At 45.9% G+C, this 21,510-nt stretch overlaps 1 protein-coding gene across 6 annotated transcripts in view; it reads right to left on the bottom strand.

The window, feature by feature from the left end:
- Positions 1-948: 948 nt before the first annotated feature.
- CRHR2 (corticotropin releasing hormone receptor 2) overlaps positions 949-21,510 on the bottom strand; it is a 246,317-nt gene continuing 225,755 nt past the window's right edge. For all 6 annotated transcript variants that reach the window (XM_073334745.1, XM_073334751.1, XM_073334747.1 and 3 more), the window contains one exon: positions 949-2,086. In XM_073334745.1, coding sequence (XP_073190846.1) covers positions 1,946-2,086 — 141 coding nt within the window. In that variant the 3' untranslated portion in view covers positions 949-1,945. The remainder of the gene's footprint in view (positions 2,087-21,510) is intronic.

A 21,510-nucleotide genomic window follows, 5' to 3' on the forward strand; every position in this document is an offset into this window, starting at 1 on the left:
GAAAATGGGATCACTTCACAGATTCATAGAATCACAGAATATCAGGGTTGGAAGGGACCTCAGAAGGTCATCTAGTCCAACCCCCTGCTCAAAGCAGGACCAATCCCCAACTTCTGTGTTTGGAAGGAGATGAAAAACCTAATTGACCTTGAATAGCTTTGCTTTTTCTTGCAAATATCTTGCACACCTCTGTGCTTTATAGCCTCAGAGGGACTGTAAGGATATGATCTAATTAGCCCCCACCACAAAGTGGGCGAGTACTTTCTTCCATCAGACACTCCCAGGAAGCAATTTCTTCTTGGCGCACACAGCTCATTCCCTGAAATGAATCTAAAAATTCAAGGTGAGGGCAAGTCATACCATTTTAATGGGCTAAAACGGTCCCAGCCTTTACCCACAACATGTTAGAACGTTCAAGGAGTCTGGCTCACTACAGAGGAGATGCCAGCTGGAAGAGAGCAGAGAGGTTTGTGGGCTTAGAGACCGAACTCAGCAGGGAAGTCTTTGGAGCTCCACAAACCCGAGAAGGAAAAATGCAACTTCCCTCCGCGAAACCACGGGCAGCTGTGTTGCTGCTAACCTGAACAGAACAAGTCACCCAGGTGCTGGGGGAGATTCTTTTTTCTAGGGAGAGAGAGGATATTTTATAACCTGCTTTCTTCTTCGCTACTGAAATTGAGTGTGATGAAAGGAACTGTGCCCAGCAATGGGATGTCATCTAGGCTCTGCTCTTCAGGGATCGGATGCAAAGAGAATACCCTGAGAATGGAGGAATTTCTTGTTCCTTTGAAGGGCCCTTTTGCGGTATGTTTTTTTCAAGTGGGTTCTCTTTGTCCAAGATGTTTTGTTGCTTTCCATTTCCCATGCTTAGGTATCAAACGCTCTCATTAACACCCAGACCCCATTTCCTCTTTCTTCCCAACCTAAAAAGCCATCTTGATCAATAGAAACCAACCCAGAATAGTGTTTATTATTGAAAATATACAGTATTTCTGAACATCACATAAAAAGCCTAGTAGATACATTTGCTCTAGTTCAAAACACAAAATAGAAAGTCCTCGTGCAGCACTTTGCACCTTCCTCGTAATTCAAATATCATCCCCGTCACCATCAGCGTTATGAGTTTTTACACAGCTTCCCTTTTATTTTATTATTTTGAAACCCAAGCAATACAGCTGAGCAAATCCTCAGTTGTCCTTTCCATGCCACCAGGTAAAACAAAGAGGTCCGGTGGCTGCTTACACAATTTCAAAACTATTCGGCTAAGCAGAGATGAAACACAGTACTTTATAGAGAGATCCAGAGATATGGCTGAGTTTGTCCGTTTCAAAACCTCATATGTGAACAAGGCTGGGTGCCAGCAGGACAAATAGCTGGCTGTTAAATAGACCAGTGATTCCCTAATCCAGCAGAGGGAGCAGTGGGGAAGATACACACATCCCGATCCCCCCAAACACCTGCCAGATCCCCTTTTGCCTGCTCCCTTGCTCACTAGGCAAGACTTTTACCAAGCTCAAAGAAGGAGACAGACAGACAATCTACAGAACAAACCTGTTGAAATCATTAGGAGCTGAAGTGTGGAATGAGGCAGGCAATTTGTCAAAACAGTCTCTTTAACCACAATCCTTAAAGAAAAATGAAATCGATTGTTCCTTCCACCAGGTTTTTCCCTTTGTCATTAGATGCTGAGAATCTCCGAATGGGGCTACCAGTTTTAAATCCTATTGTTCCTAAACCTGCTCCCCTCTCCTCCCCCCTGCACTCCTTTCTTTGTTATATTTTTGGCCGGTTGCCTTAAAGCAGCCTCATATATAAATGGTCAAATGTCCACCAAGACACAAGGGAGCGTCTCGCTGCAAGAAGAGCACAGTACTGAGAAAAGGAGGAAAGACAGACAAAAAGGGGAAGAGGGAAAAACTCTGAAGGTGGCTGGACGTCTGTGTGGTCAAACTGCTGCCGTCTGTTTGATGCTGTGGAAGCTGATTCTCGTTGGGGAGGTGGGAATCGACATAGCCCGGGCCACGCGCACCCGCAGGGCGTGGTGGTCCTGCCAGCGATGCCAGCGTTTTCTCGCGGCCGAGCGGACCTGAGGGGAGAGAGGGAAGGGTGTGAGTATTCAGAAGGAACCTGCTTCTCCCGTGAAGAGTATGCTGTCAACTTGAAATCGAGTCAATTTCAGAAAAGGGAGGTCCGAGTTCTGCAATGACCCAGAGTCTCCTTTGCTAATGTTGGGGGCTTTACGGTCTAGCTTATGTGCGCCTACAGCCCACATTACCACAATACTAGAGCACCTCATAATTAAGGCCCCCATTTTGTCATGGGGATTTTTAGTACAAGTGACAGACACGTCAGAGGCAATAAAGTAAAAATTCACAGAAGCCTGTGACCTGTTTGTGACCTATACTAAAAATAACCGTGACAAAACTGGGAGGGAAAAGGCTCCAGCACCCATTCTTGCTGCTGGGGCTCTGGGGTCCCCCGCCACCCGCGGTGGCTGGGCAGTTGTGGGGACCCTGGCTGGGAGTTCCCAGGGTCCCCCAGCCACCCATGACTTGGTGCTGCGGGATCCCTCTGCCGCCCATGGCTTGGCACTCTGGGAGCCCCTGCTGCCTGCAAGAGCTGGGAGTTGCGGGGCGCAGGGGAGCCCACTGCCCACGGTGGCTCAGAGCTCCAGGGGGTCCCCGCCCATGGGGATACTCTGCAGCTCCCAGCTGCTGCAGTCGGTGGGGGGCTCCGAGCCACCGCGGGCAGCAGGGGACACCACAGCACCACAGGCTGAAGTCACGGAGGTCTCTGGAAGTCATGGATTCCATGACTTCTGCAACCTGCATGACCAAATCGTAGCCAGAACCGGGGCTATACTGCAATGAAAAACCCGTGGCTGGCTCAGGCTCACGGGGCTGTTTCATTGCAATGTAGGCTTCCGAGCCCAGGGTGGGGCCCGGGCTCTAGGATTCTGTGAGGTGGGAGGGCCCCAGAGCCTGGGCTCCAGCCCGAGCCCGGAAGTCTCCCCAGCAATGAAACAGCCCCGCAGTCCACATCGGCTGTCACAGGCCAGCCGCGTGTGTCTAGCTGCTGTGTAGACGTACCCTTAGAGCCTCTTTATGCCGCTCCAGCCATTTTATTGGGTGTAAAGTGGCAACAAGGGTCTCATCCCTGGGTTTGATTCCTGTCTTCGCCACACACTTCTTGTGTGACCTTGGGCAATGAGTTAGCGTCTCTGTGCTTCATCTCCCCCTCTGTAAAAGGGCTGATAATGCTTCCTTTTCCCCCACCCTTTGTCTGGTCTATTTTGGGTGCAGGCTCTTCACAACAGAGGCTGTCTCTTACTCTGTGTGTGCACCGGCATGATGGGGCCTCGGTTTCTTTTGAAGACTTCAGGCGCCGCGCTAATACAAAATCATAACACACTTGTACCTAACAATCATAGCCAAAGGTCTTCAGATCGCAGTGTGATTTTGAAGGTGATGTGTCCCTGTAAGCTGCTGCCCACTCCCAAACTTGCACATACTATAAATTGGGTGCTACCCACATTCCCTGTTTTCCTAGTCCAATTTCCATAACTGTCATAAAAAGAGACTTGAATTATGAAATGGTGATTTTTACCCATATAAAATAGACTACTGACCCCTCCCTGGGGATGGAGTAGGTTTTCTGCAGTTATGTCAGAAGCAGGCTGATAATGCTCAATTGTTAGTTGATTCATCGGTTCTTTTTATTGACCGTGTCTCGTACAAAAAGAAACCGCTGGCCCATGGGAGCGGCAGAAAGACAGGTGCTGATGTGTGCTACAGAGATGCAGAGTGGAGAGAAAGTCAAGTCATAGCCTGGAGGCTTGTTTGCCTCTGATGTTGCCCATAGGCAGCCCAAGGTGGTTCAGTATAGAGCAGAGAAGGGATATTTTCCCCCCTTCTGTTTTTAGGTGAACACACACAATAATGATATGAGCATCACCGTCATGGGAGGTTTTAAGAACAGGTTGGACAAACACCTGTCAGGGATGGTCTAGGTTTCCTTGGTCCTGCCTCAGTGCAGGGAGCTGGACTTGATGACTTCTCAAGGTCCCTTCCATTTCTATGATAACACAAGGATGGCACACAAACATGCTGTGGGTCACACAGAATCTAAGGGGTAATGGGGCGGTTGGAACTATCCTGTACTGAACGTGGGCTTTCCCCTTCCTTCCTTTTGCAGCACATTCGAGATCTCCCTTTGCACATTCCACACTCACACACAGACAAAAAGTCACCAGATGCTGAGATTTCATTAGGGAAGAGTTTCCTCCCAGAGTGAAATCCACCCCGTGCAGGAGACCAACAAAAGGCCTAGCTCCCACTTAAGCCCACCTAATCAGTGAATTTCACACACACAGCCCACCCCGTGATACAGAAGGACGCTTGTGTGGCTCTACTATGTAGCCTGATAATTATCTCGCAGACAGCTTGACAGTCCTGACATAACTAATGAACCCCAGGTGCTCGCAGAGCAGCACTCTAGTGGGTCATGGAAATGATGAGTTATTTAATGGCCCCTGTATGCTTCTGAGCAATCTGTTTTGACCATCTGGATAATGAAGCCAGATTAGGTTTATCAATTGAGCTTCAAGCCAATCAAGTCAAATAGAGTGACCTGGAGATAAAGACGTGAATTTGAACAAGAAGTGGTTCGCACGCGTTCACGAGACCGCTCTTGGCTTTAGAAGTGTGAGACAGGACAATGGGCAATAACAGCAGTGCTGAGCTGTACAGCTGAAGCTGCCATTACGGGCCATACGTGTGTAAATATGCTGCATGTTTAAGGAGATGAGCCGACACACACCTGGCAGAGCCACTCTGAATCCGACGACGCCCAGTGTGGGTTAGAGTCACAAGGAAAAGTAGACAGGGTGCCGCTGAGCATCACCAGGCCTAACTTTTAGGCACCTGGACAATCACTGGGATTCACAACACCTGAGCTCCCTCTACCATGAATGGGGAGAGACGGGCATCTCAGAATGGGATTCATAAAAGCCAACACACTAGGTGAGGAGCCGCCTCAGCTGGCCAATGGGCGATGCCAAGGGGAGGGATACATGATAAGCCCCATCCCTCCCAGAGAGAGGCACCTAAAGCCTGGGCTGCCAGGAGGCACCTCCCTGAGCTTGGGATTCCCAACTGCAAACTCTCTTGGCATTAGGCACCCATGTCATTGTAGCAGGAGGTGATGGTGCCACTGTCTACCTTCTCACTTTCATGCCAGTGGTTATGGTGGGAGACACCTGGGTCAAGCCCCCCCTCCACCTGAGGGGAAGCACAGATGTGAGTTGGGGTCTGCCACCTCTCAGAGGGGCGCTCTCACCCCTGGGCTACAGGATATCCTGATGTGGGGCTGCCCCAGTCTCTCCTGTTGAAGCGGTTCCACCCTGGATTATTGAAAAAAGACACTGGAGCAGGAGAACTGGATGCTGGGCCAGCCAGCTCCCAGGGCAGAGCTCTACCCAGGAGCCTATGGAATCGCTCTCTCAAACTCTCTCCGCTTCATCATTTATACAGTGCTGAACATCAGAACACCCCAGGGCCCAGTGGGTAGAGCATACACTAGAGAGGTGACAGATCCCTGTTCAGACCCCTTCTTCTCAGGCAATGGTGGGACTTGAACTGGGGTCTCCCACATGCCAGCTGAGTGCTGTAACCACTGGGCTGAAAGTTTTAAAGTGGATGCCATCATAACCTCTTCCTCTGGCTGTTTTGTGTAAGCTCACCCTCTAGGGCAGGGGTCTCAAACACGTGGCCTGGGTTATTTCCTGCAGCCCGCCAAGCTGCCCGGCAAGCTCCCTGAGTCCCCCCAAACCCCACTGAGTTATTTCCTGTGGCCTGCCAGGGTCCCCTCCCCCTGCTTCCCCTCCCCCTTCCCCCAGTGCGCCGCGTCCCTACTCCTCTGCCTACATGCAGGTGCTTCCCGCCACCCAACAGCTGTTTTGTGGCACTTAGTGCTTTCCAGGAGAGAGAGGGAGGACTGGGGGAGCTGTGTGCTCAGGGGAGGAGGCGGAGAAGAAGTGGGACAAGGACAGGGATTTGGGGAAGGGGTTGGAATGGGGGCAGGGAAGGGGTGGAAAGAGGCGGGGCAGGGGCGAGGCCTCATGGAAGGGGTGAAGTGGGGGCGGGGCCGGGGGCAGCGTGCGGGGAAGGGTCAGTGATGCGGCCCTTGGGCCAATGTACTAGTCCTCATGTGGCCCTCGTGGTGATTCGAGTTTGAGATCCGTGCTCTAGGGGCCTGATCCAGGAGGTGAGGTCTGACCACTTTTATGGGCTCAGGTCCCACAGGAGAGTTAGGTGAGGAACATCTGTCTCCCCTCAGTTTGTGCACGGTACTAGGGCTCAGGCGTCCATCTGCCTGGCATGAGGTGGCCATGTGCATGCTCGGAGGCGAAACATAGGCACCTAGGGAACTTTTACTGCAAAAGTCTACGCGCCACACGAGTTTATTCACCTACGGCATTTGGGGGCAGCCGAGCGGGGGCTTTGTGCATCCCAGTGGAGCCTGTTTCTGGAATTTAGGTACTTAAAGTGGCAGTTAGGTGCCTCAATCCTACCATGCCTCTAGCCCGATCTAAAGCCTGTGTCTAAAGCCCAAGCAGAAAAGCGTAATTCTGAATTTACCTCTCCTCACCATGCTCAGCACTGAAACTCCGGCAAGCGCTCAGCTAAAACTGAACTTTTGTATGGAGCATTTCAGGGGAAAAATAGCTGTGGCGGGAACAGCAGCATGTTAAAAAAAGCAACGAATACAGCCCATGGTGAAAGAAAAATACCATCGACCTTTAAAAGTAATCTGCTTGACACCTGAATTGATCTCTTTACGACAGATGCTGTGCCTCTCTATTTAGCATTTTGGGAGTCAATCATCAGCTCCTAGCAACAGCATTAGTATATCAATGACCTGACATTCACAGCATTAGCCTACCACAGCACATGGAGGCATAAAGCCACAGACACCGGCGTCAATGGTCGAAGCGCACACACACAGCTGGAGAAATCAAAATTACCACCTTTGTCCCTATAAGTGTCAATCACTTGAGATAACAGAGGTTGTCTGTGCTATCAGATCACAGAGTCCAGTTCTCCAGGCTGCAACTGTTTGGTCAAACCATTTGTTGCAAACAATTTATCATGTGATTTGACCCTTTCTACCCTTTGCAAATTGTGAACTGATCCTGCCCTTCCTGAATTTGTTCATTCCTTGGAATTGTTTGTCAAATACTATTTATCAACACATTTGGGCCTATGGGTTATCATGGGTTGTTCACTATTCAGTTTGTAGAATCTGGGCTGTGGGATTGGTCACAGAAGTCACCTGGTTATGGTTTTGGATTCCTGATTGAATGACCTATCCCAAGCATTCTCAAACCTTTGCATACTATGGACCACATCTTATTGGAGAGACTCCTGTGGATACATCCATTCCCACTACCAGCCATAGGGACCATCATGGAAGGGAAAGAGAGAGGGATAAAACCTGCAATACTCTCCCTTGACCATAGTAGTCGGCTAATTTCTTGCAGCCATCAAGTAGAAGTGTGTGCTAAGAAAAAAGTGGAAGCAGAAGAGCGTAGCTGCCTTCCAGATCTGTTTTGGGAGGATGTTTCATGTGTCACGCAGAATGAAAGAAAACTAGATATGTTTGTACCATCCTTGACATGGTGGGGACCCAATCACTTGGGGCCTCTAGGTGCGAGGGCAAAACCCATAAGTAATAATAAAGTAGGAAAAGGGGTGGGAAGGGCCTTGGGTTGAAGACATGAAGCTTGAACATGATCTGGTGGAAAAGAGAGAGCAAATGGATGCATTCAAAGAAGGGGCAGCTTGGTGAGATCAATGGGAAATGATCTTGGATAGAAGGGAGGTGATATAGGTGTTGGGTAGGTAAGAAAGGAACAGGCTGCAGTAGTTAAGGTGGAATGACAACAGTGATGACCATTGTACCTGATTGTATATGTTCCCGGACTGTTCAATGTTGCTTTGCTAGTGGCTAGGTGGATACAGCTTCTAGACTCAGAGTGCCTGGTCTACAGGCCACTGAAGTAAATGGAAAGGCTCACACTGATTTCAATGGGCTTTGGCTCTGGCCAAGAGTTATCACAATGTTTCCATAAAAACAAGTCCAAGTGATGAATTCACTAACAAGTTCCATCTGCCTTCTGCATGGAATGAGCTCACGCTATGTTCCAGTTCCCAGCATTGTGCTATGAACTGAGATAACTGAATTTACAACTTGGATTTTTGGTAACAAATGGATTTGGGGGATGCCTCCTGGAGAAGCTGGGTGGAAGTTCCATTAAATTCACCCTGTAATCTAGGGGAGAGGACAAAGTGTGCAGCATCAAGTCTCTGACTTTTTTCATCGTTCGCTCTGTGCACCAAAGAGGTTCAGAAGAGAATCTGACAGTTATTCAGGAAGATCCTCTAGGTTAGAATCAGAGCTATTAACTTTCAGTTAGTGTCTCTTTCATCTCCCGCGGCATGCAACCAGATTGCCACTCCTTTATTTGCACAGACTGCAGCTGCAGCAGTCTGGGTGTTAGGTGGGCTCTTTTTGCCAGTATACTGTCTGTCTGTCTAAGTCCCTCACCATTGTATCTGAGGACCTACAGGAATTAGAAAAACAAGCAGGTCTTTGATTCTGGATTCTTGGTTTATGCTCAAAATTTAAAGTTTGGCTTAAAAAAACCCATTAAAATTATAATTACTTGAAATAGTCCCCTGCAGCATTACAATCTCAAACAAGACACCATCTGCAGTAAATGAGACTCCCTGTCAACTGACCAGTCATGTTCAATTGTTCCAAACTGTGTAAAGGGCAAAAAATACACTAATTGCGCAAACAAGGAAAAGTGCAATTAGATCTGAAACATTCACTAGCTCTTGTTGATGAACAGACACCTCCATGGCTTCCCCGGAATCAGTTGTCCTGGGGGCTACCCAAGTCTTCTATTTGGTAGTGCAGATCACTGCTGTTATGATGAAAGACAATCTCACATGTCATCAAAGCCAATGGGTGTGCCAAGCATACTGATTCAGGCTCAACAGCGGGAGCAATTAAGTCTGTTCATGTAGTAAAGATATATTGCTGCAAACAATGGAAGACTACTGCCCAAGGCAATAGGCCACATGACAGGTCAGAGCTCAGAGGACTGTGGGGCTTCCTTGGTTACAAAAGTTTAAACCAAGAACAGACCTGACTCATATTATTGATTTTTCACCTTATGGAAACAACTCTACAGGGTTAACGACTCAAGCCAGTGGGGGCAACCTTATCGATAGATAACTGGGGCAGGCAGTTTATTACAAACATCATCTCTATTTAAAGGAGCCCCCAGTTAGATATTGCCATTGGTTAATAGCTCCACATACACAATATATGTTGTCGGAGAAGTAACCAAATTTAATAAAAGTCAAAGCTCCTACATGAATGGATGCAGTTGATTATTTAATCTTATGAAAAGCAGCTCACATGGCCACTTTTTCATATCTGCAGATGGTGTGACCCAATAGTTTTATGTCACATAATTCTTTCCTTTTTTTCTAATATTTTTTTCCAGTTCATCATATTACAATTAATCATTTTTCAGGAAAGTAGCCTTTTGGCACCAATTTAGCAAATCCCGGTAATGAATGGATGGGTGTTTGCCACTAATCAGACTGGACCTCTGGGGTTTATTTTCTAAGACAACCGCAGCAATGTGTCTCTATGCATGAAAATCTTCATGAAGACAGTGTGGGTTTTGCGTAGTTTTAAGGACACACAGCACACAGTGCAGACATCAGGACAAACCCAGCGCCCCCACAACTGCAGCATGGAATGTCTAGCAGACAGCAGGACTGGCCCACGTCCACAAATGGGGGTCAAAAGCACAGGGAGCCTACTCCTGGCACCGGCACCTCCTTTGGGCCACAACGCTCCTTCCACCCTAGTACAGATGGGAGCCACAGGGTCAAGGGTTGGGGCTCCACTAGTCACAACATCCCTGTCTAGGGGAGAGGCAGGATCTAGGGTATGTCTACACAGCAAATGAAGTTGTGATTGCAGCGCAGGTAGCTACACTTGTGTTAGGTTTAATCTAGCCAGCGCGAGTAACAGTAGTAGAGAATAGGTAGTGGCATGGACCCTGAGTATGTATCCAGGGTCCCCAGCGGGCTTGTACTAGGACAGATAAGATGGGGTAGTGTGGGCTCACTACCACTGTTCCCCACACAAGCTAGATTTAAAGTTGGCATGGGTGTTCTTACTCACGCTGCAGTCATGCCTTCATTTGAAGGAGAGGTTACTGCAGCCCTGAGGCTGTGCGGCTACTCTGGGGCCTGAAAGGGAAGATTTTGTCGCTCGCATGACCTTGCACTAAAGGGTAATCTCCAGTAGCAGTTCTTATATTCTCTTTGTAGGCCACCAGCCATCGGGCAGTGAAACCAGTACTGGATACACAATTAAACCTCCACCCACAGAGTCACATTCATTCAGCGGTTCTGAGGCACTCCCAATACATGTCCCTCAGGTTCAGAATGAATATGTTTTGATAGATGGCCAGGTGGATGACTGACTATTTAGATGGTGATTCATAGCTGGCTGCTATAATGAACAGGCTTCCAAGCTGATACATTCACTATAGGCTACTTTTAGCATAATAGAGTGTGTAGAGACAGATAGTGCCTGGGCCAAAAGGGGAAGATACTCTGAATCCAAAAATTGGACAAATTTATCCTTGCATTGTACCTAATTCCAAGGCCAATGAGATTAGCCATTCCAACCCTCCCTAATTACCCTTCTTTGCTAACTCATCTGTTATCTATCTGTCTAATGATGTAATTTCTTAATCTGGTGCTATCAATTTATTAAGCCATCTATTCTATGGCACTCTATTGTACCATCACTACTTTATGAGGATGGAGTTGTTATTCTCCCAGGAAAGCTGGTGACACCCCTCCAAAGGGTTCCAGAATTTGCAGGATTGCGTTTTTCAATCATTCCACGACTCCTCTGATGGCTTTCTGAGATATTATAAAACCCTTAAACACAAAAGAAAACATGTACTTGCATCTACAAGAGACATTATCCTTCCCCCTCACCATCTTAGCAGGTCGTCTTGTCTCCATCATGCAGCTGATGAGGCAGCCAGGTCAGAGGCCAGTCCCACTGGTGGAAAACTCATTTGGAGTCTGATCAATAGTTGCCTGGAGAGATTTTTCTCTTCCTGTGCTGTGGATGTGGGGGAGTCTAAGATATTATCTTCTCCTCTACCATCATATCCATGAGGTCTAGGTGAGCGGAACGGATCGGAGTAGGGGGCAGGCTGATACATTCAGAATGTGAAACAGGGCAGAGTTTCTCTCTCTTTTCTCAAAAAGAAAAGGAGGACTTGTGGCACCTTAGAGACTAACCAATTTTAGGAGACCGACTGTATTTGAGGTGGTCAGGCTGACACCATGTAGACAATGTTGGAGAAGAAGAGGGCAAAAGCTCAGTCTTCTTTTAGTAGGGTTTTATCTAGCCTCACTTAACGAGGCAGAAAATATTCTGGGAATTCAGTGTCTAATTGCTTGTGAAGGGACACACATATCTCAAGGCTGAAAAAAGAACTCCAGGAAGGCACTGGGGGCAATGTTTTGAAAGTCAACAGAATTTAGGCTTGTAAGTCACTGAAGTGCTTTTGACAGTTTTGTCCTGGGTTCTTTGTGGATTTCCCTTCTTGCTTCCTTTTGAGGAGGCAAGACATCAGCTGCCTTTAACTAGCAGTACTTAGATAACCATACAAGAAAATACATAGACAGCATTGTTTAACTTTGACAGTCTCACCAAGTATTGTCTGGGTTTCAGAACTCCCTTTTTTAGGGAAGATCATGGAGACAATAGTTATGAGACTGTTCTGGTTGCATCTGGAGTCTATGAAGCTCCTGGATCCTTACTAGCTAGATTTGAGACCAGGCTATGACTTGGAGAGGAGTATGACATTTTTGTCTGATGATCCATTTGTAGAAGATGGATGCCAGAAAAAGCATCCACACTGATATTATCAGATCTATCAGCAGCCCTTTAAACCAGTTACTGGGAGTAGTTTAGCCCACTTGCTTACAGTTCCTCATTGAGGGGGTGTGTGTGGTGTCCCCTCTGGCAGAGCCTAGAGGGCGGTATTGGGTATATTATTTTCTTCCCCAAGGACTCTCAAATGTGGGATACAGTAGGATTCAATCTTGTCACCTCTCCCATTCACTGTGTAAGCAAGGCCTCCAGGAGATTACAAACGCCTGTCAGGGATAGTTTAGATAATAGAAAAGGAGGACTTGTGGCACCTTAGAGACTAACACATTTATTTGAGCATAAGCTTTCGTGAAGCTCACGATGTAGCTCACGAAAGCTTGTGCTCAAATAAATTGGTTAGTCGCTAAGGTGCCACAAGTCCTCCTTTTCTTTTTGCGGATACAGACTAACACAGCTGCTACTCTGAAACCTGTCTAGATAATAGGTAGTTCTGCCTCAGTGCAGCAGACTGGACTATATGACCTATCAAGGTCCCTTCCAGTCCTACATTTCTGTGCTTCACCTGCCCCAGGTGTAATGCCATCGCTCCCTATCTACCCAGCCAAGTCTTCATACCACTCTTCTCACCATGGTATATGGTATACTTTTTCTAGTGTGGTTTACTGTCTCAAGGCCTAATCGAATCCTTGGGTATCTAGGTACGGCATATAGAAAGTAGCGTCCTTTTCCCTTTGCAGGTAGCCAGGAAATCGACTATCCTTTGGACCCCCCCCTGTGCACGGGGCCCATTGGTGCAGCATGGCGGTGCCTGTCACTGCACCCCGTCAGCGTGCCTTACAGCCTTCTCTGTCTATGGGGCCCACGGGTGCAGCATGATGGCGGCCTGCATGCAGCATGGTAGCATTTGCACAACGTGGCCTGTAGGGGTCGGCGGGAAGCCTGGGGTGGATGGAAAAGCTGCTTCTCAGTGCACACTCTTCTGTTCCAGGGCACCAGTGGATCCCAGCTCTTGGACACAGTATTTACCATCCAAGCCTTCCTGGAGGTAATGTTTCCTGCTGGGCTGCCCCCCAAGGGACATGGGTCTCAGACAGGCACCATCCTGCACTTTCCTCAGTGCCATGGCTCTTGGGGGCCCAGCTCCTACAGTGTATACTCAACAGCAACACTAGAGACAGGCTTCTTCAGCCTCAGGTGTCAAGACCAGACGGAACTGTGACGATCATCGAGTCTGACCCCCTGCATAGCACAGGCCAGAGAATGTCACTCTGAGCTCCCTGCACTGAGCCGGTAACTGGTGGCGCAGCCTGAGTGCAGCTTTTAGAGAGAGACCTGCAGACTTGCGATCCCAAAGGGCTCCGAATGCACGCTAAGGACTAGTCCAAAGCCATGATCGGTAACGTCACAGGGGGTCAACAAGCATGTGGACAAGGGGGATCCAGTGGATATAGTCTACTGAGATTTTCAGAAAGCCTTGGACAAGGTCCCTTACCAAAGGCTCTTAAGCAAAGTAAGCAGTCATCAACTCTCATCTTACTCTGCATCCACCTGAGGATGCTTATTTCAGCAGTGTAATATAGTTGCTCTTCTCTCTCCTTCACTGGTCAGCATTCCAACCCGTACATCATGGCTGGCCTAATTATGAACTTATACACTTTGCTCTTTAGTTTACTTGGCTTATTCTTATCACAGAGAATTCCTATCAACCCATACTATTTATATCAAGAGCTCTCCATGCAGCTCTTAACATCTGCATTTATATTTCCACCATGACTCAATGCTGAAGCAAGGCATTGAAACTGTTGCAGAGTTCAACGCTCTGTTTCTTGAGGTCTTCCTTTCTGGAAGTTATGTTTTAGTCAAACATCAGTTATTGCGCTCAACACTGGGGTAACTGGGTGAAATTCTATGGTCTGTGTTATACAGGGGGTCAGACTAGATAATCTAATGGTCCTGTCTGATTTTAAAATCTATGCATCTCAATAAGTATAAAATATAGTGGAAGCATGCACCTGCCAGTATGCAGTTTTGCTATACGTGAACACCAAAATACATAGGTATAGAGAAGTCAAACACATCCCTGGGAAGTATAAGATGACCACAGCTCCATCAATTAAAAAAATCAGAAATAATAAAGCTCTTTTAATTAAAGTACACTCAAATCTACCCTATAGAAGTGTTGCATGGAGAAGCAGTTTTCTCCAGAACAACCTCCTGCCAATCTGCCTACACATGCAGCAGTGACGTTTTAATTAAACAAACACGTTACATAAAATTAAATGTGCTGTTGTGACCTGTCAGTCAATTTAGAAGAGTCTTTCTGGAACATCTTGATCCATATTGTGATTGACAAATATAAAAGTTTGCAATCAAGGTTTATCGTTGCTAAGTGGTTGGTAACACAAGTACAGGCATCTGTGCACGCTGTGTCATTTTTCCTACACTCGCGGCTTCTCAAAGGATGCATCAAACCTGCCTATCAGATTAAAAAACTAATTTAAACACACAGGGCTGAATCCAATTCACAGATATGCAAGTACTGTTTGCATTGAAGTCTGCAGGTAAAATTCAGCTCCATGCACCACTTAACATCCTCCTGAAGTGCTTTTTTCAGGATTTAAGTGGTATTTAGGCCTTGTGCCAGGGGTGAATTTGCACCTACATATTTGAGAGCAGCCTGCTAATTGAGGTTTGAAATAGCAGGCTTGAAATCCCACAAAAATGGGTTGTTTTAGGGGCCCCATCCCTGTGCCACCTGATTTCAGTCAGGTTTGAAATATCACAGGGTCATCTTTTCTCATGCTCTTTCCATCCCAGGGGAGGCCAGGATACGCAGAAAGCAACACAACTATGTGTTAAAAATACATTACCCAAATGCTTATGAACCACAACAGAACTTTGGATTCAGTTGGTCTAGTATTTTGGGTACACGTTTGGGTGAGGGCTTGTTTTGTTTGAACTGCTTTAGCCATCCCTAGTGCTGATGCATAAACATTTAACAATCCAACTTAGTCGCAACCTGTGTCAAGGCCATGGCAAAATGAAGTTCTTACAAATTGTAACCAGGAGAGAAAGGAAGAGGAGAGGCCCAGTGAGTGAGGCGTGGCAGGGCATGTGTCTGGGGCTGAAGAGACTAAGGTTCAATTCCCAGTGCTGTCATAGACTCCTTGTGAGATCTTGGGAAAGTCACTTAGATTCTTTGGCCCAGATCTTCCAAGGTACTTAGGTGCCTAAATCCCACTGAAATGCATACGTGTGCCTCTATACCTTGAGGGCAGGAGCTCTTCCCTATCTGCCGGGGCCTTGTGGGGATAAGTACATTAAAGATTGTGAGATGCTTGGGTACTACAGTAAAGGGGCCCAGATGAATACATAAGATAATTAGCCATATTTGGCCCATTTCTTACTCTCAGATACATGGGGCCAGATCCCTATTAATGGGGCTATGCTAATTTACACCAGCGGGGGGATGTGACCCATGGACTCAATTCTCACTGTAGTCAATGAAACTACACCTGCCACAACTGGCCCTACGGTTGTTCTGTTCTTGGGGCACTGCCCCACTCTAAAACATGAGGAAATGGAGAAGTAAAAATAGACTGCCTTCATCTCATTCTAGGCCCTATTGACAGATAGTAATTTAATAGCCTAGCTCTTCCATATGAAGGATCTATATACACTACTGCCTACCCTAAAGACTGACAAATCATGAGTCAACCCACCCCCTCCGCAAACCATGAGTTTTTAGAAAAATAATGAAGTTGGGGTTCTTTTTATAGGCCTTCTGCTCTCTGAGCCGTTAGGCTATGCTTTTTCTCATTTTCAAGTTTTTCTCCACAACCACAAGGGCTGGAAACTTTTTTTTAAAAGAAAGTTGCGATTCTTATGTATTCCCATGACTCCAGTAGCTGGGGCTTTAAGAAAAGCACCACATATTGCATGAATTAGCAACACAGCATATGAAGCAGCTGCTGTAGTGCCCTGGCTGGTGTAGTGAACATTCCTCTATGGAGGAATACAGCAGCAGTATGATGGTGGCAGAAGATGACTTGAAAGGGACCAGGGAAAAAGTTATCCTCCTAGTGACATGGGATAGCTGCTGACCCCGCCCCCCTCCCCACATGAGCAGAGGGGGACAAAAGAGTGTTGCGAACGGGGTGGGGGAGGATGGAAAGGGAAAGCAGTGGCTGTGTGTCAAGCTCCCCCCCTCTTCCACACCTTCTGTGCAAACATCTGGGGGATGTGGCATGTCAGGAAGAAGGCGGAGTTAGGAAGCTTTCTCAAGAAGGAAGTGGTAATAAAGACATCCTATTTTTGATGCTCTAAGTTACTGCCCAGGAGACACTAAACTCTAAGACGTAAGGACGTAGTTGCTTAACCCAACTGTAACTACAAGATTTTAGCCTGCCTGGCGAAGGCTGTTATCCAGGCCTTAGGCTAGAGATGATTTCCTGCCACTTGCCTTTGCTTTTGTAACTTACAACACAACTTGCTTTTCTTAAGAGGCTTTTGGATTCTGGCTGTTATTTGGGCAACCCTGGCGGGCTCTTCTTGGAGGCAAGGGAAATTCATTTCTGGCCTCTACTCAGAGGCAGAAGGGGGGCACAAGGTACTAGATCACTCAGTCCCAGGGAGCTCCTAAAAGTAGGGTGACCGCCTAGCCACTGTGAAAAAAACAGGACAGGGGGTGGGGAGTAATAGGCACCTACATAAGAAAAAATCCCCAAAAACGGGACTGTCCTATAAAAATGGGACATCTGGTCACCCTTCCTAAGAAACAACCTGTAATGAGCAAGGTGCACAGGAAAACCTCATTGCCTGAAGAAGTGGCCATATGGATCACCACAAGCTGCACTGTACTGGAGTCCATTTTATTTTCCATAAGGATTTACAGTTGGCCCACTTGTTTTTCTTATAGTTTGTGGTAGAGTAGTGACACAGTGTTAGGTACTGTACAGACACAGAGTAAGAGACAGTCCCTACCCCAAAAGGCTGATGGTTTAAATCGACAAGACAGACAGGGAGAGAGAAAGGAAGTATCCATTATTAGTATCCATAGTTCCCCAACATTATGCCGTTTAAGTTTAACATACATTAATATAGCAAAATGAACAGAAGGCTGAATTGAAATGTCATTTTAACTGGCTTTTTAAAATTAAATTTGAACAAAGAATGAGTCTGGAGAGAAGAGATGAGCAAAAATAAGCATCACTTAAACTTCCTTTTCTAGCAAACTAAACTAAACTACCCACAGGATTATCTGGGCAGAAGATTGCCACAAAGCATAGAAAGGCTCAGCTCTGAGAAACAAAGACCCCAATCTACCTTTGATGATGCTAGTGTGAATATTACAGTCAACAGCGTTACTCCAGATTGACTCCAGAGTAACGAAGGCAGAACTTGTCTCCAGATGAATAAGGCACTCGGAGATGCGCCTTTCTTTGAAAGCAGTGAGACCATCCTCCAAACAGGCACAAAAGGACCCTCATCTTAAAGTCTTTCTCAAAAAAAATCCCAAACACTCTCCGAATTTGGAAATGTTGCAGCTGATGTTTGAAAGGAGGGAGTGGAGAGACTGCGTTCTCTGAGCCTTTTCTCTATGATCTTTCCAGGTGTGTGTGTGGAATGAAGAAACAGCTAGAAGAGCTGTGAAAATTATCAGGAAAGCGTGCAGCAGGGAGAGAGATGGATAATACAAGTAATTGCATAAAGTCCTACTGGTGAGGAAGGAACATCTATCTGCAGGCACTCTGGAGATTACTACAGGAACAAAGCAATATCCAGTACTTGTAAAGCAGACAGGATTTAGGAGTGATTAAACTTGGGATGAAATGTTTTCAGGTGAAGAATCTACGATCCAATGCTCTAGACATAAAAGAGACCAACAGACACCTCCATATCCACTTCAGCATCCAGCTTTGAATTCAAACACATAACACATCTAGCCTGATAAATCTCTTTTCTGCTGGCAAGTTTCACAGATGACAGATTGTCAACACATCAGGGACTTCAATCATTTTCATCTCCAGTCCATATTGCTTGATAATTGCTACAGACAGTCAGTAGCTCATCAGCGCTCCGTGGGGACAGAGGAACAGATCAGAACACAGAATCGAAAGAGCTTTAAAGCATTGATTTTTCCATACTCCTGTCGTTGCTAAAAGCGGGCTTGGCCATCTAAGGGATGGATTGTTTGTTGGATACAATAAGGCTCCCAATACCACAGTATCTGGGCAAGAATGGGCACATACAACCTTCTGAGATGTGGTACTGTAAGTCCCATCTGTCACAGAAAGCAAAAACAGACCAGCCAAGTAGCTGGTAATCCAGCAGGGCACAAAGTGACATTTTAAAAGGCTGAGGGCTTGTTTGTATGGGGAAATTGACTGCATTAACTATTCTGGAATAGCTTTCGGCAGGGACACGACTCTGGGAAAAAAAGTTGATTTTATTCTAGAACAATTACTCCACTTTGGAATGCACTAATTATTCTGGAATTAAGTGACTTTTATTCCAGAATAGAATGTCCACACAGGGAGCTATTCCAAAATAGCGATTGCAGAATAGTTGATTCCACAATAGGTTTCCTGGTCAATTCCCCTCTAGAAACAAGCTTAGATACAGCAATTGAGAATGAGGTTCTAAAGCAGAGGTCACTGAAAAGAGAGGTGGGTGCAGCAACATCACAAGATGAATGAAGGATGTAATTAATATCAATCAAATGAGCAACCGGTGAGGGGGTGTTTTTGGTCTCAGTAAACTGGTGTAGCTCCACTAGTTTGAATGGAGTTCCTTTGAGCTACACTGGGGTAAATATGACAAACTAAATGTGTGGACGAGGTCAGAAGAATGCAAACACTATTTCTGTATTTCCATTCTTATGTCATTATTTCTGTTCATGTGCACTGAGAAATATGACGTTTCTATAGTAGACACGTGAATAATGTCGATATCAAGGCGTGGCCAATACAATGAAGCTGTATGTGATATTATTTTCGGTCACTGTTTAGACATCATAAGCATATGTATATATACACAGCCAAAAAAAAAATGCATTACGGAGAGAATAGTCTAACACATGAAAAATTAGCATACTTTTGAATAGCTGACTCTCTTTTGGCAATGATTAGGACAACCTGCTGAGGCATTGTGATTCAAACTGTCCCAACTGCGCTGCAGATTTTGAAAGCCTAAACCTATCAAAAAGCCTTATCAATAATGTTTTTCTAGATCTGGATTTAAATAATGGACAATACAAATTCAGAAAGCAGGTGTAATAGCTATCATTTAAAAGAAGCACTCTTAAGGAGATTTCAAAGATCTGAAACATGCATTATGCAGTCAAGGTGGCAAGATGGGACGCATGTTGAATTTCAAACACGACTGGAATGAAATCTATCGGATTGGATCATGGAACAATAGATTACGTGTCTGGTTTTACATTATATATTCTTCCATCCTTTCCCTTCCTTCATCCTCTTATCTATACTTAACGATATATAGGGCTAAATTATGCTCTCAGAGGTATACACAAGGTTCCCCTTGATCCCAAATCAACAGCAGCCTTACTTATATCCTAGGGCACAATTCTAGTCATAGCAGGAGATGCTGTGGGATGTTATACAATTCTTACTGCTGCTACAGGATGAATGCAGTATCCATAAGTGTCAACAAGCACCGAACATGCTAGTGTTTGAGTATCCTGATAAAGGACCGTGGTTTCCCGAAAGGTAGGAAGATTGCAGGGATGCCTACCACAACAAAGTCTCCTCAGGTTAGGATTTGCCTGCCCTGTATTAAAACAGATACAGTATGAGCTTAACTGGCTCATAGAGGACATATGCAGATCAATTTCGCCTGCCCAGTTTCAGAGTCACCAAGCGCCACTGAGCTCTACCCTTTCACATATTCCATGAGAAACAAGTTCATCTGTGATTCTTTTTATGAGCGCAAATTATTTCAGGGAGAGGCTGGAATAAACAATGTGCAAAGAGGTGCTTTTGTCTTCCTTGTCAACAGGGGAGTTCTTTGCCTAGCTGTGATTATACATATTCCCCAGCTAACTTAGAGACATGAATGTAAAATTGCATTCATTTGCCTTTCTAATACCAATCACCATATCTTTGGGCTCATCTCACCATTAAAAAAACCCTAAAATAAAGCTGAACCAATGGCTCAGAGCAGCAGCCACTTGGGTAAGGAAAACTGATTATCTACAAGAGAAGGTAAAAAAGGAAGAAATAAAAGGATCAAGGATGAGCTGACTTGCACAGGATTAAGTAATTTAATAGAATGGAAGAGACTCAGCACTCACAGGTGGATTGAAAGTGCTGGGTATCAAGTGGATTTGTGATCCTACCTGTCTCACGGTGGGTCCTTTCAGCAATGAATGGATTAAGCTCTGCCACACATTGAATGGTATTTTTTCCCCATCTGGGACATTCTTTTAATAGATCAAGTGGAATTCACTTCAAGTTTATAGAAGCGTGAACTATTTTTCATTTTATTGGGTAATGCTAAGCACAAATGAATGGAGAATGTTCGCACCAAGAGGAATAAGGGGTGTGAGAAGATCTGTTGTATGGCATGCCTGCCAGTGAAGGGAAAGCATATCACACACTGGCTTGACAACTCAGGCCCTCCCACAGCCTAGGTGGCATGGCACAGCTGACACGCAGGCTTTCTGATAAGCCTTTCTCTTCACAAAGAGGCACTGCTGAACCCCTACTGCGAAATGCTGCAACTGATGTGGCATGCTTTAGTACTTCCACGCAATATAATCACAAAGAGGCTCTTGAGAACTAGTGGCAAATATTAACACTTATCGTCATTCTTGCTCGTATCTAGGCTGCTTGGAACCTTCTGTTTCAAATGAAAAGTTTGCATTTGTCATATAATAATACCTCGCCCTTATGTAGCACATTTCATGTTTCAATCTCAAAGCACTTTACAGGGTGGAAGTCAGTATCATTATCTAACCTGGTCTATGTTATATCTCACAAAGAAACAGCTAGGAAGCCCACTGGGGATTAGACAGTCAAAACCAAGGCACACAGGAGACATAAAAAGACACAGAAACCCAGATAGGGACCCTAGTACTGATGAACCATAGTTGGGAGAAACACAGACCTGAAAAGCACACCAGATCTGGCAATACACAGCTATCAAGACATATAGAGAAGAATATGGCAGCTCTTCTAGGGGCCAGGTCATCTTTGGTGTAAGCCCACTGAAATGAATGGAGTTACAGGAGGAGTGACTTTGGCTCAGGGTCTGGAAAAAGGTCTTGGAACCCCGCCATAGAGAAAATGCATCTTTGTCCATGCGATATTGCTCCCACCCCAAGAAAACTGAAATATCCCCAGAATAATCTGCTAAAACAAACTACAGCAAGGACTGCCTACCTGCTCCTGGTCAAGGTCATAGAATGGAAAGCTATTTGGATATGCAAGGCAATGGTAACATAGTGCACCAATCAATGAGAGTCTGGGGTGTTTAATG

Source organism: Lepidochelys kempii, chromosome 2 (genome assembly GCF_965140265.1).
Source record: "Lepidochelys kempii isolate rLepKem1 chromosome 2, rLepKem1.hap2, whole genome shotgun sequence".
Taxonomy (NCBI): domain Eukaryota; kingdom Metazoa; phylum Chordata; order Testudines; family Cheloniidae; genus Lepidochelys; species Lepidochelys kempii.